This window comes from Manis javanica, chromosome 15 (genome assembly GCF_040802235.1).
Source record: "Manis javanica isolate MJ-LG chromosome 15, MJ_LKY, whole genome shotgun sequence".
In the NCBI taxonomy this organism is placed as follows: Eukaryota; Metazoa; Chordata; class Mammalia; order Pholidota; family Manidae; genus Manis; species Manis javanica.
Window position 1 is genome coordinate 38,480,227 of NC_133170.1, and position 15,962 is coordinate 38,496,188.

Sequence of the window (15,962 nt, forward strand, 5' to 3'; positions counted from 1 at the left end):
CAGGCCAATGTGACTAGAAAGTTGGTCAGCATAGCTATAGGTAAGTAAATCTTCAATGCTTTAAACTTATCATCTCTAAGTTATGCTTTGTAACCTAATACTCAGGAAGCCTCAGAGTCTGAATTTTCCCCAATTAGGATGATGTGGCATTGGGGGGCCAACAAGTTTTCACTCAATCAATTATTGCTAGCCCCCAATTTTACATTTGCATTATTTTTGCTATGAGTGTTAACTTTTGCTTTCACGGGAAGATCCTGCAGCGGCAGTCAGGTTTACTCGCACAAGTCCATGCAGTCAAGGAATGAAGGAAAGGCGGTGGGAAAGAAGGACAAGAGCTGGACAGGTATGCACAACTGCTGTGAAATCACATTTTGCGAGGCCAGGCCTGTCTTCCGGTACAGATCTCTCATAATGTAGCCTGACATGGAGGAGAAAAACAAAACAGAGCTGTGTGCTTTCTGGAGAAAGCAGTGAGGCTGGAAATGGACCAAGGTCAGCCTGGATTCTGTGAAGAGAGGTGGTACTCACTTCAGTTGTCACAGGAGGTGCAGGAGCACTGGCAGAATTTGACTTCAGACACAGGACAGAGGAGGCTGTGAACACGGCCTGACAGAAAGGATGCTCGGCCAAGCAAACCTTGACCTGCACAGTGAAGATGAGTAGGCACAGCCCCCATGGGTGCCATGGAGAGGCCACAGACAGGAGAGCAAGCAGCAGCACGGAGACTTGAAATAAACCATGGCACATAGGGAGAACTACATATGGCACAAACAGTACACGGAGGGGAAGTGGGGGCCAGCAAGACCCCAGTGGACCACTGCAGGGGGCTCATCACTCTGGCCATGTGCCTGGCCCGGGCACTTGGACACTGCCTTATTAACAACGGGGAGCCATCAAGGAAGAGAAATGACTTGACAGATGTGTATTTTGAAAAGTTAATTTGGCAGTCAGAATGAGCTGGAAGACCAACTGGTAGGAGTGAGACCAGTTAGAGAGCCCTTGTGGTGAAAGCTGAGGCATCAGAGAGGAAGGTGGGCGAGGGCGTGGGTCTGAGAGACACTGGGGACTAGCCACTCGGGGGTGGCGGGAGGAGGAAACAGTGAGAGGGGTGTTTGGTTCTGGTTTTCCACCCCCGGGCCGGTGGCGGCTCATCCCAGTAATGGAACAAAGGAGGAGGTTGCATGGAAAGATGAGTCCAGTTCGCCCATCCCAGCTCGGCTGCCTGCAGGCATGTGCCTGGCACTGCCTGGAGGGTGGGGAGTCCACCGATCAGCAGCTCAGGAGATGTCGGGTGGCAGTGAGGATTTGGAGGCCTTGGTGCAGAAGGGAAGGCTGGCATCCTGGGCGGAAGCTCGCCGGGTGGGTGCAGAGCTGAGAGGACCCAGGAAAGGCCTCCAGGGAAGGCGCCACAGGTTTACCATGAGGTTAGCGAAGGCCAGCCTCAGGGCCCCTCACGGCAGAAGTGCGTATTCACTTTGTACTTAATTTTAATAATTTCATATTCTTTTTCTTTAAAAAGGCCCCCTAATTGGAAGCACTTAAAATTCCGTAAAACCCGGAGCCTGCTGTGAGGAGAGGCCTGGGAAGAGGAGCCCGTGGAAATGGCTGGCTGATGAGCAGAAGAACCAGATGAAGACACTGTGTCTGAAGCCGAGAGAGGCGAGGGTTTTCTGAGGAAGGCGGGGGTCAGCAGGTGCAAGGAGCTCGGGTCAGCGCGCCTGGAAGAGCCCTTCAGTCTCTCCTGACAGTTCGGACACTCTTCCTGCCTGGGGGGCGGGAAGAGAGGGCGTGCAGCTGGACGGACACTGCTGCAGGCTGCCCCCGGCCACCGTTATTTCTTTTGAAAGCAAGAAGATAAGGGATCTGCTGGAGGAAGAGACATGGAGAAGCAGCCTGAGAGGTGGGGAAGGTAGAACGGCCTTGGGGTTTCATGGGGCAGGGACTGGATGGGGGAAATGGAAATGTGGGGATACTTCTGGCCTCAGTGGTGACCTGACTAGGACCGATGAGCTGACCAGTAGGCTCTCCGCACCTCCTTCACTCTTAGTCGGGGGAAAGGATGCTCAGAGCATGGCTCCTCACTCCGGGGTGCTCAGTGAAGTCACCAGGTAAGTCCCACACCCAAAGATTCAGACTGAATTAATCTGAGGTGAGGTGTAGGCATTCAGAATTTTTAATGATTCCCAGTTGATTCTAGCCAAAAGTGAAAATCACTGTGTTAATAAGATTACCTGAGAGTATTGTATACTGGAAATATAGTCATCAGCAAGATAAGTTCTTATGCTTAAGTTTGGCCTAAGGAGGTGAAATGTTAGTGTCCTTGCTGGGAGCGCCTGTTGCTGTCTATTTGGTTTCATTATTTCCTTTGCACCTGTGTTTGCTTTGGAATCTAAGAGATAGGACACACCAGCAGGAGCTAACCTGCATGCCTACTATGAATTACGTCTTATTTTCAAAACAACCCTATGAGGTAGGTATTCATCTAATCCCCACTGCATAGATCAGAAAACTGAACCACAGAGATTAAAAACTTCCCCACGGCACTCTGTCTTGCAGCCCCAGATGAAGAACCATCGAGGCACCTTCAAAACCTCCAGCAGTCATCCCTCATTGACCTTGAGCAGGACTGCCCGCACCTCGGGCTACAAGCTCTTTCAGCAATCTTTTCCCTGCCTTTTAAAAAGTTCAGTCTAGTCCCCCATAACTCTTTCAAATGTGTTTGCTGTTTTGCTTAATTTGTTGATCCATGTAAGAGGTAACGTGGCATTTCCATTATTACATGCTGCAATCCAAATGCGATGCTACAGTTGTTCTAGATGGATCCAAACTGTTCTCTAAACATGATTGGAACTATGTGGCCACTAACAGATGAAGGAGCCTCTACAAGCCAGTGCATTTCCCCTGAAGGTCTCCACTTTGGCATGATGGCAGCTGCCTCTCTGCAATGAAGTGAACACTTGGGAGTACTCCATAATACACCTCCATAATACTCCCTGAAATAGCTTCTGGCAGCTCCACTTTTATAGTCAGAGCAAAGTTAGCTTTTGTATGCTTCTTAAACTGATCTCTTTAACTGCATACACAAATTTGTGGACTTGGAAGGAAAGTGTATAAAAAGCCAAAACTTGCATGCTAACACAGTGCACAGTAATTTTTGTTTAAAAAGATAAAGATTTTAAAAAGTGAATTCAACCTAAGGAGGAGGAGTCCGGTATTCACCATCGGCAGTGCCTGGGTGCCCTTCTCTGGCCTCCTTCGGTCTCACAGGTGTTTCTCGTTCATCTCCTTCAGCACCATAGGCATCCTTTTCATAGCGGTCAAGTGTTCATTGCTGAGTTACATATGTTATTGTGGCTTTTCTACTCTCCCCTAGGAAAGAATCCGCTACTCCAAGTGCTTCCAAATCATCAGCAAAGCCAGATATGCCAAACTGGCCCTCGGGCAACCTGTATGGGAGCAATGAGGTCAGCAGCATAACCAAACCACAGGGACGGAGAGGCTGTACCCCCAATGACACTGCTGAATTCTGTAAGCTTGATGCTTGGGCACAGCCTGCTGCTTTTCCTAGGTGTGCAGAAGCGTTTGGACAAACATCACAATAATGTGTTTAGCATTATCCATTTTCCATCTGGGACATGTGATTAGGGGATGAAATGGAAAGTTTCCATTTCTTGCTTTTATATACTTACATGCTCTTTGATTCTTTCCATTAGTCCTGTATTACTCTTATCATTAAAAAAATATGAAACCACACCAGTTTTCCAAACACAGGAGCATCCTAGCCCCAGTGGTTTGGGTCAGGTCAAAGACTGGCATTGCCTGTAAACTTTCTTTAGGGAGACAGTGTCCTGCAGGGGCAGGGCTGTGAGACAACCTTGGCCTACCTCTGGACAGGCACAGCTGATCACAGCAGAGTATCCCCTCGCTTTGGGTCTCCAAAATGAGCTCTTGGGGTGGGTACTGGTTTGTTCCACCAAAAGGTAATATAAAAATGAAATCAAACCAAACCAAACCAAGCATAAAATAATACAAAACTTAAAAATAAAATAAATGTAAATAAAGTATAAAACAAAGTATTATCCATTAAGACAATATTTAAAAGACATAAAGAACCAAATAAAGTAAAATATGCAATAAAACAAAAAGTATAAAATAAAAATTAAATTAAATAAAAAACCAAATAATATCTATTGACACAAGATGGAAGATATAAAATAAATTCAAATAAAGCATAAACACAACAGTAAAAGCAAATAAAATATAAAAAACAAAATATAAAACATAAAATGTATCCTATATTAATGTAAAATAAAATCAAAACATAAAAAAACAAAAAATTAAAATGAAACCTAACATAATAAAACATAAAATAAAATGAAATTAAAACAGATTAGAATGATTCCTTCAGTCTGCTACTCCCTTAGAGAATCTCTAAGCGGTCAGCCCTCTGTGGCAGGCCTCTCCTCCACCTCCTGCAGAGATAAGGAATCTAAAGTTCAGAGTGATTCACCAGCCTTTTTAGGACCACACAACTCACTTGTGGCAAAGCCAGGACCAGAGCAAGTTCATTGAACTTTGTGCCTCTTGAATTGCAGAAGCACAGTGCTAAGTCAGCACCTGTAAAATGTCTGTCACACTCCCTTTATTCTTTCAGGGATGAATGGGCAGATGTCCCGCAAGGATCCCAATGGCTGTCACTCCCACCTATAAATTGAGAAATCAGTGTCTCGTGGCAAGGATGGCAAGGAGACCTCATGTGTCACAACAGGGCACCCTGCACAGGGGCTGTTTGGGATTATGCCTTAGAGGACAAAGCCCAAGGCAAACTCCCGGAAATGTGACCAAGAGATTCCCCATCCCCCACCCCACAATCTCCACTATCTTGCTAGGGATACAGATATGGTACTGGCTGTCCATGAATCTGGTTCAGCTAGTTCTGATGGGAGGTGAAGCTACTTGGACAGGAGGCAGGGGAGAACTCCAGCCTGGATATGCTGTCATAGTTCCCTGTTGGCTTAGCCACCCAACATGAGGTGGGGACCCTGGACTGCTGTCCAAGTCCCTGCAGATCTCTAAAAGTAGACATCATATGGTACTGTTACTCAAAGTGTGGTCCACGGACCAGGAGCATCAGTACCTTGAAAATGCAGTACTTCAGGCCCCAACTCAAACCTGTTTAAGCCGAATCCACATTTTAACAAGAGCCCCAGGAGATCCGTGCATGTTAAAGTTTGAGAAGCATTGTTATATACCCCTGGCTTCCAGAGTCTGTATCACTATGTGTACTAAAAACAATAACTCCATAATTGTGCCTTACATTGTATATAGCATTGGTGTTCTCAAAGCCCCTCCGTGCACATATTTGAATGTAGATTTCACAAATAAGGAAGAGATTGTCATTTTGGTAAATGAGAAAATTAGGAGGTTGGGTGAAAACCTGAGATGAGAGGCTTCAGACAGGAAATCAGCCGTAGGCTTGGCAGTGGCAGGGCAATGAGAGCGCACGGTTTTCAGGAGAGGGTGTGCTCTCTGGGGGCTCCCCAAAGGCTGCAGGGCTGTGCAGACCTCCGTACGGAGACGGTGCAGTGGGTACCCACTCTCCCAAATGCCAGGCTCTGGGGTTCCTCTCCCCAGCCCACCCTGGGCATGTCGCCCAGTGCCCGGGGACTGCTCACTTCTTAGGAGATTCAGGAAGGCCGCGGGAATGCCCGGGCGTAGGCCACGTCGGCGTCTGAGACCCCTTCCAGGCGCAGCAGATGCTTCTCTGGGGGCGTGCTGGCCCCGTGGGCCAACTCGGCGGGCTCGCGGGCCCCCACGCCCGGCCCAGAGCCAGCACGAACAGCGTGATACCCTGGCACTTGGCTTCCAGAGACACAGCCCGTAGCTTCTCCCGGTCCCAGCTGCTGGTCTCGCCGGCCACGATGGCGAAGAGCGCCCTCTCCGGCCGCGGAGCGGCCAAGAGCCCCCGGGCCAGCGTCCGCTCCAGGGCGTGCCCAGCGCGGGGGCTCCCTGCTGCGGGCGGCCCGCGGCCTCGCCTCTGCATCTGCGCGCTAAGGCCGAACGAGGCCAGGCGGGGGTCTCGAGCACCGGGGGCACCCTGCGCCCAGCCGGGAGCCTGGAGTCGTGTGCGACACCAGGGCCGTGCGCACCGCGGGAGGACGAGCGGGACCGCGCCGCCCCCTCCAGGTCGCCGAGCGCCACGTCCACGAGCCTCAGGGCGTCCAGGCAGCCGTCCACCACGAAGGCCACGTCCGCGTCCACCGCCGGGGGCCCGGGCGGCAAGGGTCTGGGGAGGAAACGAGGCTGGGCCGGTTAGCTCGCTTCACCTCCTTCCCCTGCAGACCCACCTCCAGACCCTCAGGAAGGACGGCGCTGCTGCGCCGCGGACAAGATGAGCCCCTCGGCACTGTAAGTAAATGTGCCCAGTTTCAGAAGAAAGAACTGAGAAGATGATTCCACATTTAATGTTTTTAATCCCTAGACTATGGTTTCCTAATCTCCAGGTTCACAGACACCTGCCTGCTTCCATCCCGGCTCTTCCTCTTTCTGGGAGTGTGACCTTGGGCAAATCACTCAGCCTTGGTAGTGCCTCGGTTTCCAAATCTGTCAGGTGAACGTGATGATAATACTAGTACTTCTTTATGAGGTGGTTTGTGAGGTTTAAATAAAAAATTTATTCATATGTGGGCATGCTCAGAATGACACCTGGTGTATCTTAAGAGCTGAAGCTCCACAATCCTAGTTAGGCTTATGGCCCCACAGGTGAGATTGAGGCCTGGAGCGGGGATGTGTCGGGTGAGAGGGTGGCCCTGAACACCACGCATCGACGGTAACTCCACAAGTGGCAGCTGCTGCATTTGCCTTCAGAGTTCTCAGGGCCAAACCTGTGGCAGTGGTGGGTCTCTGTGGACCAAGTGGAGGGAACAAGTGGGCCCCCATTTGACTTCACCTGCAGGACGCACTCTGGACCTGGGTGGCATGGGCATGGATGACATGTTTCAGCACAGAGTTTTCATGGCACAGGCTGGTGTGGGGTGTGGGCTATGGCAATGGGAGCTGCAGACACACAGACACTGAATGATGGTGCTGGCCAGTGGTAGTTCCCACCTGGGCCCCAAGAATCTTGACAATTAGTTCAGCTGTCTGCCATCAACGCCAAGGTGCTGCTAAATAAGGAACACAAGTCAAGCACTCCAGGGCCCGGAAGGACGGGAACATGCAGAGTAGGCTTCAGGTAAGAGGAGAGGGAGGGGAAGGGACTGTGGGGCCCTAGGAGACACTTGCCCCATCAAAAGGGGCAGGTCCAGCTCAGCTCTGGCTGGCGGTGGCCACAAAGGAATGCAGTGTCTGCAGTTCTCGGGACTGTTCACTTCCCCAGAAAAACTGGAAATCCAGACTTGTAGGAAATCCCCTAATTCCAAAACTCAGCGCAAACCAAGCAAATACACATATGCAGAGCACATCTGCCCTGCGCCCACGGGTTGATACACCCTGTTCTAAACACATCCGTCTGACCAGAAATGCTGTCCAGGCTCACTTACCATGGCAGAGGGTGCAGTGGGCCAGGTGCTCCACATCCTGCTGGTGCCCCGGCTCCCAAACAAACACCAGAAAGCTGCTGGTTCCATCCATCTAATCCAAACACATACAATGAGTTTATCATTAGCTGAATTAAACTTCCGGCCATGTTCTTCATGCTTTTTCCAACTCAGAAGAGAAAAATATTAGTAACTTTTTTAAAGAATACATATCATAATATATATGTATATGTAATTTGGTGTTATTTATTACAGTTCTTTATAGTCATTTAATTCCTTAGCTCTGACCTGGAGGTCAGCCTGTTACTGGTGTGAGTGCATGAGCTATGGGTCTAAGACTCCCAATGCATATAAAACTGAGCTGCTGTCTTGTTGTGTTGGAAGAAGCATGAGGGAACTGAGAGCTGAATCATTTATAAATTCTGTAAATCTTTAATGATTGTCCACAGTATGCAAGAGGCAGGATGGTGAGTTGTAAACAGGAGCAAGCAGCCCACTGAAGGAGGGGGTCTGTGGGTCACACATTGTGAGAATGGACAGAGGCGGTACCTTAAGAACCACCACTGGAGACGCTTCCTGATGCTCGAGGTCGGGAATACCCAAGCCAGAAGGCAAGAGTGAGGAGGAATCACTGAAGGATTTGTAGGGATGGCTCATCTTTTTATCTCCTCACGAACCTTTCTAATTATAATTAACTTAATGACTGAAATCAAGGCTTAAAAACAAAATATAAATAATAACAGTAATAAATCCAACAAGGTCCATGTGACACTGGCCAAGATAATCAACAAACCTATTTCCTTGTCTTCCTAGGACCACACTGGACTACATTTCCCATCCTCCCTTGCAGTTTACTGGGACCACTGAATGGGGTCTAGCCCACGGCACGCACTGTACTTAATGACTCCCTCAGCCCTCCCCTGCAAGCCAGATGTAGAGGATCCACAGAAAGGTTTTGAAACCCTAGGATAAGATGGGGCCACTGATAGAAGGAGCCCAGGTCCTGAAATGGCTGCATGCAGCAAAACACGCCTCCCTTCCCACACGCCCCTGAGAACACACGTTCACTTGTGAGGGATGGCAGGAACAATACTTCATGTGGTATGCCACTAAAACTTGCATGTGAATGTTTTCACAGTAGCCTGCCCTGACTAATACAGACTCTTTGCAGGATTTCCAACTAGGAATGCTTCCAGATTATTCCTCTCAGGATGCGAGACATGGTCTGCAAAGAGCTAAGTTTAGTCATGCCCATCTCTTTGTCATCTTTCTGTCAAAGCATGTAGATTGGAGCCACACTGAGGGTCAGCTCTTCCTCCTCCATGCCTGTAGTCAGGAGCTAGCAGGCTCTGGCCCTCCTCTGGTAGCAAGGTGCTGGGGACACGGGATGTCATGCTAACCCACAGGGAGACACATAGGTGAGATCACTTTGAAAAAGAATTTTCTGTAACACTCCTTCCAGAGCTCTTCACTCTGTTTGAGACTATAGCACATCCCAAACTTTGTCTCTCAGAGTGAGCTTCCTTGCAGGAAAAATCCTCGAATGGAAAGAAATATGAATAGTTAAACTTTTGTTTATGCTCATGTAACACACAAAAAAACATAGAAATGTTCCAAGGTCTCCTAAAAAGAAAAGTGAAATGCATCCTCTCTTGTTCCTCACATGGTAACCTTAAATTACACTGTTCATGACTTAGAAACTCAAACCAAGACTAATTAAACAGTTACTACCTAAAAGTCTTAACAAGCCCTGTAGAGATAGAAGAGGACACAGCCACAATTTCAAAGAGCTTAAAATCTATGAAGAAGGATAGACAAATAATTTTCAAGAAGTCTAATACTGTGTTTTAGGAACACATGAAAGGAGATCCACTTGAAAGGAATAGCAGGAACATGATGACAATAATGATATCTGGCACTTTTGAGAGAATAAGTAGGACACATCCCTGGCAAAGCAGGGAAAAGCATTACAGTGTGGAGAAACAGCATGTACAAAGGTCCAGAGGTAGGTAGTGGTTATCTACAGAATTCTTCTGGTGCCCCACACCTTAGAGAATAAAGAACACCCACCTCCAGTGTGCAGCTGCAAAGCACACGGGAAACCCTCATCTCAGGACACTGTGTTGCCTTTTCTACTTGGAGCAGCTCAGAAGACATAACTCTTCCATCTGTTGTTCAGTTTAGTTAGAAGATTATGAAATTGAACTTAACTAGAATAGCTAAAAACTTACATCTGTTTTTAAACTTAGGAAGAATAATTTTATGATCATGCTTAGAATTTCTACTGTTCTTGCAAAAATAAAGCTGTGGGAACAAGTACAAAAAATACAACGGAAGTCCACAGGGAACTGATTCAGTGTAGATTTCTCTGTACTTAGTTGTTATTCCTAACACTTAATTACCCCAACTTTGGAAATCTCAGCATCGTGCCAAGTCACTGGTGGTGACTAGGATGTAGGTGGACAAGATAATTCCTGGAGAGGTCTACAGTATGAGGAGAGGAGATAGTGGGCTCTGCGATTCCTAGTGCACACTCCCATCGGCACCAGAAGACGTGTGAGCCACGGGAACCTAAAGCCAGGAGAGATGCTCAGGGCTTAAAGCTGTCCCATCGTTTGGCTAAGCACCTTTGGCAAATCCATCAACCAACTTCATCCGGGAGTGCCCAGCCGTGATCCGCTGGGACTAGTGTTCTCTAGATGGGAGTGGGTGGGGAGAGAGGATGCAGCGCAGCGATCCACATGAACATCTTCTTTTGTTTTACAGAGAAAAAGACATTTTCCCTAAATATGCAGACAACCCTCCAACCTCAGCCACAATAGTAAAGGACTCCCCACTCTGAGCTGGAGGGACCCCCACAGTTCCGTGCAGCACCTCAGCTGCTGTCCTAAGGTGCAGCAGCCAGGGGACAAAGCTCTTGCTCAGGACTGAACTGGGGGAGGCTCTTGGCCTGCACAGATAGGAGCAGAGGGGAAGGAACCCAGTGCCAGGAGGTGGACCTACCTTGGGTAGAGGAAGAGCTAACTGGAGCCCAAGGAGGAGGCGTCAGAAACCCTGTGGCACCCAGCTGAGGTAGGGCCTGGGGGAGAAAGAGGGAGACTGGGAAAAGTAGGAAAGGAGGCAGGAGAGAGTAGCCATGAACCAGTGCTGATCCCAGGAGCCGGAGTCCAGTTTCAGCTCCAGACCGTCACGTGGTCCCACTGAGACCACTGTGGAGCCGCTGACTCCTCCTGGACTCCCCAGCAAACGTCTGGCATCAGCACTGCAGGGAGGTGTTGGGTAACACAGTGGCACTTGGGAACCAGACATTTCAGGGTGCAAATTCCAGGACTCTGTAGTTTAGAATAGGTTGCTTCACCTCTGACCTTCCCTATCTCATGTGGGAAATGTAGTTTCATCATGAATTTGTACGGCAGGTGTGAGGGTAGACCAGCACTCCTCGAACTCTGATGTCCATGCACACCATCCAGGGATCTTCTTAAAAATACCGACCCTGCTTGAATAGAACTTGCAGTCTGGTGTTTCTCACAGGCTCTGGGGAGGCTGCTGCTGTTCTGGGACCACATGTTGAGTAGTGAGGGGCTACGATGACATCACATGCTGGTTGAGACTTTACAGGTACTCACCAAATGGAAGCTCTCTGACTTAATAAATAGTTAATGGGCAAGGGCCTCTCAAGGATCTGGAGAAGGTGGCAATAACAGCACCCTTCTCTGAGTGTGCACACAGACACCCTCAGCTATCTCCATAGGCTCCATCTCTTATATTCTCACAACAAAGTGAATTTATCCCCATTTTACAGGTGAAGAAATTGAAGCACCAGTGCCAAAGAACAGGTCCAGGTTACATAGGGGCAAAGCCAAAATGTGAAGCCTCATTACCTAATTCCTTCCCTGGGTCTCCGATCCTGGCTTTAGGGGAGCAACATTATAATGGAAAACAGCAGCCCACAAGGCCTGAGCAGCGGGTCATCCGGGCTTCTGAAAGGGCCTGTCTGATTCAGCACCTTTGGCAAGTCCCTCACTTTCTTCAAAAAAGTAAAAAGAAGAAGAATGTACCCCGGCAACTTTACTGAATTTTGAAATTACGGCAAAATTTTTAATTACCCAAAGTATTTCTCTTAATATTTTCATCTTCTAAACTGGATTTTTTTCTATCTCCCCGATAGCCAGCATTCTATTCTCTGGCACTTTTTTAAAAGAACAACACAGTAGTAGAAATAGGGCCAGTTCATAGACTTACATCATAGTATTGTTGCAAAGATGAAATGAATTAATACATGGACAGAACTTACAGCTTCTAAACTCTCTTCCGGTTTTTGACTTTTAAATTTAAAATCTCATTGTGAATGGGAATTCCAGACTGTAAGCAAGTGGCTTAACCTCTTTGTATCCAGGCCTCAGCATCTGAGAGATGGACCATAATGTCTCCCTGGCTTGCAGGATTGCAGGAACCAATAGGTGGGAAGCTCCTACAGCGGCACCTGGTCAATAGACATGAGCTATTTTCCTAGGTATTGTTTCCAGAGATGTGTACTTCACTTTTTATAAGGAAAAATGAAATTTGAAATCTAGCGTACAAATTACATTTTCCATGTAATCCTCTGCTTTTTAATTTTAAAAATGAAGTTTATGTTTGGAAACACAAGGCAATCAGGCTTTTCTTAACGTTGGGATAAAGCACAAATAGTCCAAATGCTATAATGCTGCTTTATTGAAAGCTGAGATGACACAATGACTCCAGCCTTTAAAAATCTCTCCAATATGACCCACAACCTCTGAGCATGTTTAAATGGACTGAGAAGTTAGGGCATCTGTTTATATAACTGTTTCAAAGAACAAACACCATTTATCCAGAAGAAGCACATGGGTGTTGTTCTGAAAAATAAAATAACATAGAGGTAAAGGGCAAAAGCCCCACAGACAGTCAAAGAGAGCCCACAGGCAGATAATTCAGAATCACACAATATTCTCACTCTCCTAACTGGCTTCCCCAAAGGGCAAAAATGGATTAGAGGAGTTTAGGGGCTGCAGTGTGCCCAGGTGTGAAGAAATGAGGATTTGCTGAAAGGCCGTAAGAATGGAGTTGTCATTTTTATGGTTTCTCTCCTTGCCACTGTCATCAGATATGAAGCTATTTGTCACATTTCAGCTGGCAAGTACCATTTAACATCCTTTCTATGTTGTTAAATTTAGGGGAATCATCTCCCAGCATCCTGGGGCAAGAATATATTCAAGAAATAGAGAAGCAAGCAGATAGAAATGACAGGGGCTGAGCCAGTTGGCGCCAGAAGCAGCGGTGGAGGCTTGCAAGCATGGAGGCCACAGGCTCTGGGAGTGGAGAGCCAACCTCTCAGCTGGAGGCTTCGGGAGCCACTGAAGACCAGCTTTTCCTGGTTGAAGGTGTGCTGTGGTGAGGTGGGATTCTCCTTGGTAGCACTGCTACAGCAGGAACGCTAGCTGGATTTGTTACGAACTATGTCTTGGTCACAGCGGTTTAAACAGATATAAAAATCCATCCATTTGTATACTTAACATCATTATCATTGGCTAAAAAGAAAAGCCCTGAATGGTTCAACAAGATGAAAGACTTCTGAAGTAAAATGCAATCAGCATTTCCAGCAATTCCCAAGAACTCTGAATCAGCTGTTGAGTGGGAGGAAGCATTGAAATCCAAATGAGATGAGCATGGTGGATGAAGTCCAAAATGATTGTTACAGAAAAGGTGGCTTTGGAGATGCTACAAAGGCAGAGGGACTCTCTTGATTTCTCCTCAGGAGCAGATTGTGCAGATTGTTGACTGAACCACAGGATGGATGCTGCTTGGTGTCCTCATAGGAGACTGTGCTTTACCTCATAACTGATGTGGGCTTATGTGTGTGTGCTTTACAGGGAGGGTAGAGTTTCCTCAAAGTTAGGAAGACTATTTAAAGATACCTATATGAAACTTTTCTATGTAGACAAGATCCTGGGGAAAATACTTCTTATAGTTTATGACTATAACAGCTGAAACCAAGTTTTGAACCTGAAAAAAATGTATAATAACTTATGATGGAAAATCTTTATAAACAGATTTCTAATAGCCATAGTACCTCAGTATGTCTGATTAAATTAGTTTTAACAGCATTTCTTGTATGTGATTGTCAGAACTTAGGAGACTTGCTCCTATTAGGCAGACTCAAAATGACAGGTGATTGAGCAAATTCTGTACATCACGCAGTGTGTGTGGCTCTGTGTCCTGAATGCAGTCTTTGATTTGTACCTGCTTGTTATTTCCTTTATGACCTCCCTTTAAGGGCCCTGTAAATTGTTATATGTAGACAGGAACTAGCAACAGATTATGATAATTTGAAGAAGTACAGTCATGCTGAAATAATATGGGTATAAAATGTACTTTTTTGAGAAGTTGGTTCTGGGTCCCTAAACACTGTAAGAATTTGTAGTTTTGTTTCAGTTGTCAGTGTAAAAATAACCCAATTATCATCTATCTTAAAAAATATTTTTAGCCAGAAAGCTATCTGAGTATTGAGTCTCAATATTAGGTATACAGTACTGCCTCCCTGATGAAACTACTACTGGTAAATTCTTAAATATACACCCCACCCTTCCCTGTCTTCCATGATCTCTTAGAGAAAACAGACAATAACATCTACATGGAATTTTTTTACTGGAGAGCAAAGAAAAATATCTTAATATGTCCACAAAAATAACCTCTGGTAAAAAAAAAAGTATTTTTTCATTCTTTAAGTAAAAATTTAAAAAAAAAAGAAGTGACAGGCTGAAGTTCAAGCCTATTTAAGCTGGCAAGTCCTTTTCATACACTCTCACATCCTTTCCCTCAGAACCCAGAGCAACTCAGAGGGCAAGAGCCTCCTGACAAGGGGTCACCTCTACAGGCCCCACTGCCTGCCCAGAACCCCTCTCGGAGCACAGCGCTGCTGAGCACTGGGGTGGGGGGGTAACTGCACCCCCAGTGCCACTCTCCAGACATGAGGGAAATGCCTCTCCGAAGCTAGGTGCTCACACCTGGAAGGGCACTAGAATGACTGGCCATGACCCCCTCTATCAGAGAACTGAGCAGAACGAGACGCGGAAGGGGCTTTTCCAAGGACACCTCATTAGCGGTGAGAGAGCCAGAGCCAGAGGCCCCATCCCTAGCATAAACTGCTGTTCCTGTCCTGCCTTCATAACCCCTTTGGGAAGGTACTGAGAGCTTCCCCCTCAGTACCCCATCCTGCCCAGGCATCCTGCCAGGAAAGACAGGTGTGCCCATGAGCAAGGAGTTCACCTTCTGCTTTGTAACTGTTTCTCAAAACCTCAGATATTTAGTCCATCCTTCCCAATAGCTTGCAAGCAATCACAATTTTACCTATTGACTCTGAGAAGCATATTCACAGCTGTTTCAACAAAATCTCTCACCTATGCCTTCTGCTGCACTCCCAACTCTAAGAGAAAATTGAGTGGTCTAGCACAGCTATTAATCAGCTGTTAGGTTGACCCATATGGCAATTCCATTTCTGCCAGTCAAAACCAGTTGAATATTGGCAATGTCACATGGCCCAGCCTAATGTTCAGAAGCATCCTGGAATCTCTTAAACAGAGAACCACCCTTCATTTTGATAAATCATCCCACACATTCCATGAGAATGTATTACACAGGTTTCAGTTAGGAAAGTAAAGTCTGCAGAATAGATAAATAGATAGATACATTGTGGTGTATCCACAGCCTAGAATACTTCAGAACAGCAGTGTGCAAGAAGAAGTTACCCACATACACAGTACGGATGGCCAAGGGGACAGACAGTATGCCTAGTGAAAGGCCGAAGCACTATTCTGGAACAGGCCAGAGGAGCGGTCTGGGCATGTGGTTTGGGAAGGGACGTGAGCGAAGTGCATAGGAGGCTGTGTGTACTTGGTATCTTGAACTATATCTTGGTCACAGGGGTTTAAACAGATACAAAAATCCATCCATCTGTATACTTAACATCAGCGCACTTTACCTGCTTTGTTCTATGGGTACATATTTTATATCCCAAGTGAAAAAAAGAAAGAAAATGACATTCTGTGGATTCTCATGATATAATTTAGCTTAGCAGTCAAGCATAGGTGCTGAGGACAGTCTGCTACTAACCAGGTGTTTGACTTTCAGTGGTATATTTACCATCTCCAAGTCTTAGTTTTCTAATCTCCAAAAGAGATATGTTATAATAATATGCACCTTATAGAGTTTGGGGGATAATTCCATTAAGATAATGCTTAGAAGGCACGTAGCACAGAGTAAGTGCTCAAGAACGGCCAGTCAGGACTCATAGTAGAGGCCATAATGAGACTCCCTACCACCACCAATGGTCACACATCAGTTCTGGGGAATTTGTCCCCTGCCACCAGCCACCCTCCCCCAGCCCTGCCTCCCAGCATTCCCCAC

At 46.8% G+C, this 15,962-nt stretch overlaps 1 protein-coding gene and 1 pseudogene across 1 annotated transcript in view; one reads left to right on the forward strand and one right to left on the reverse strand.

The window, feature by feature from the left end:
* LOC108401163 (collagen alpha-4(VI) chain-like) overlaps positions 1 to 15,962 on the reverse strand; it is a 144,386-nt gene that overhangs the window by 41,289 nt on the left and 87,135 nt on the right. Inside the window, 9 exon segments of the mRNA XM_073222397.1 lie at positions 3,220 to 3,939; positions 3,942 to 3,974; positions 5,676 to 5,702; positions 5,705 to 5,827; positions 5,830 to 6,113; positions 6,115 to 6,147; positions 6,149 to 6,303; positions 6,776 to 6,969; positions 7,542 to 7,632. Coding sequence (XP_073078498.1) covers positions 3,905 to 3,939; positions 3,942 to 3,974; positions 5,676 to 5,702; positions 5,705 to 5,827; positions 5,830 to 6,113; positions 6,115 to 6,147; positions 6,149 to 6,303; positions 6,776 to 6,969; positions 7,542 to 7,632 — 975 coding nt within the window. The 3' untranslated portion in view covers positions 3,220 to 3,904.
* LOC118970799 (transmembrane protein 242-like) lies at positions 6,300 to 15,941 on the forward strand (annotated as a pseudogene).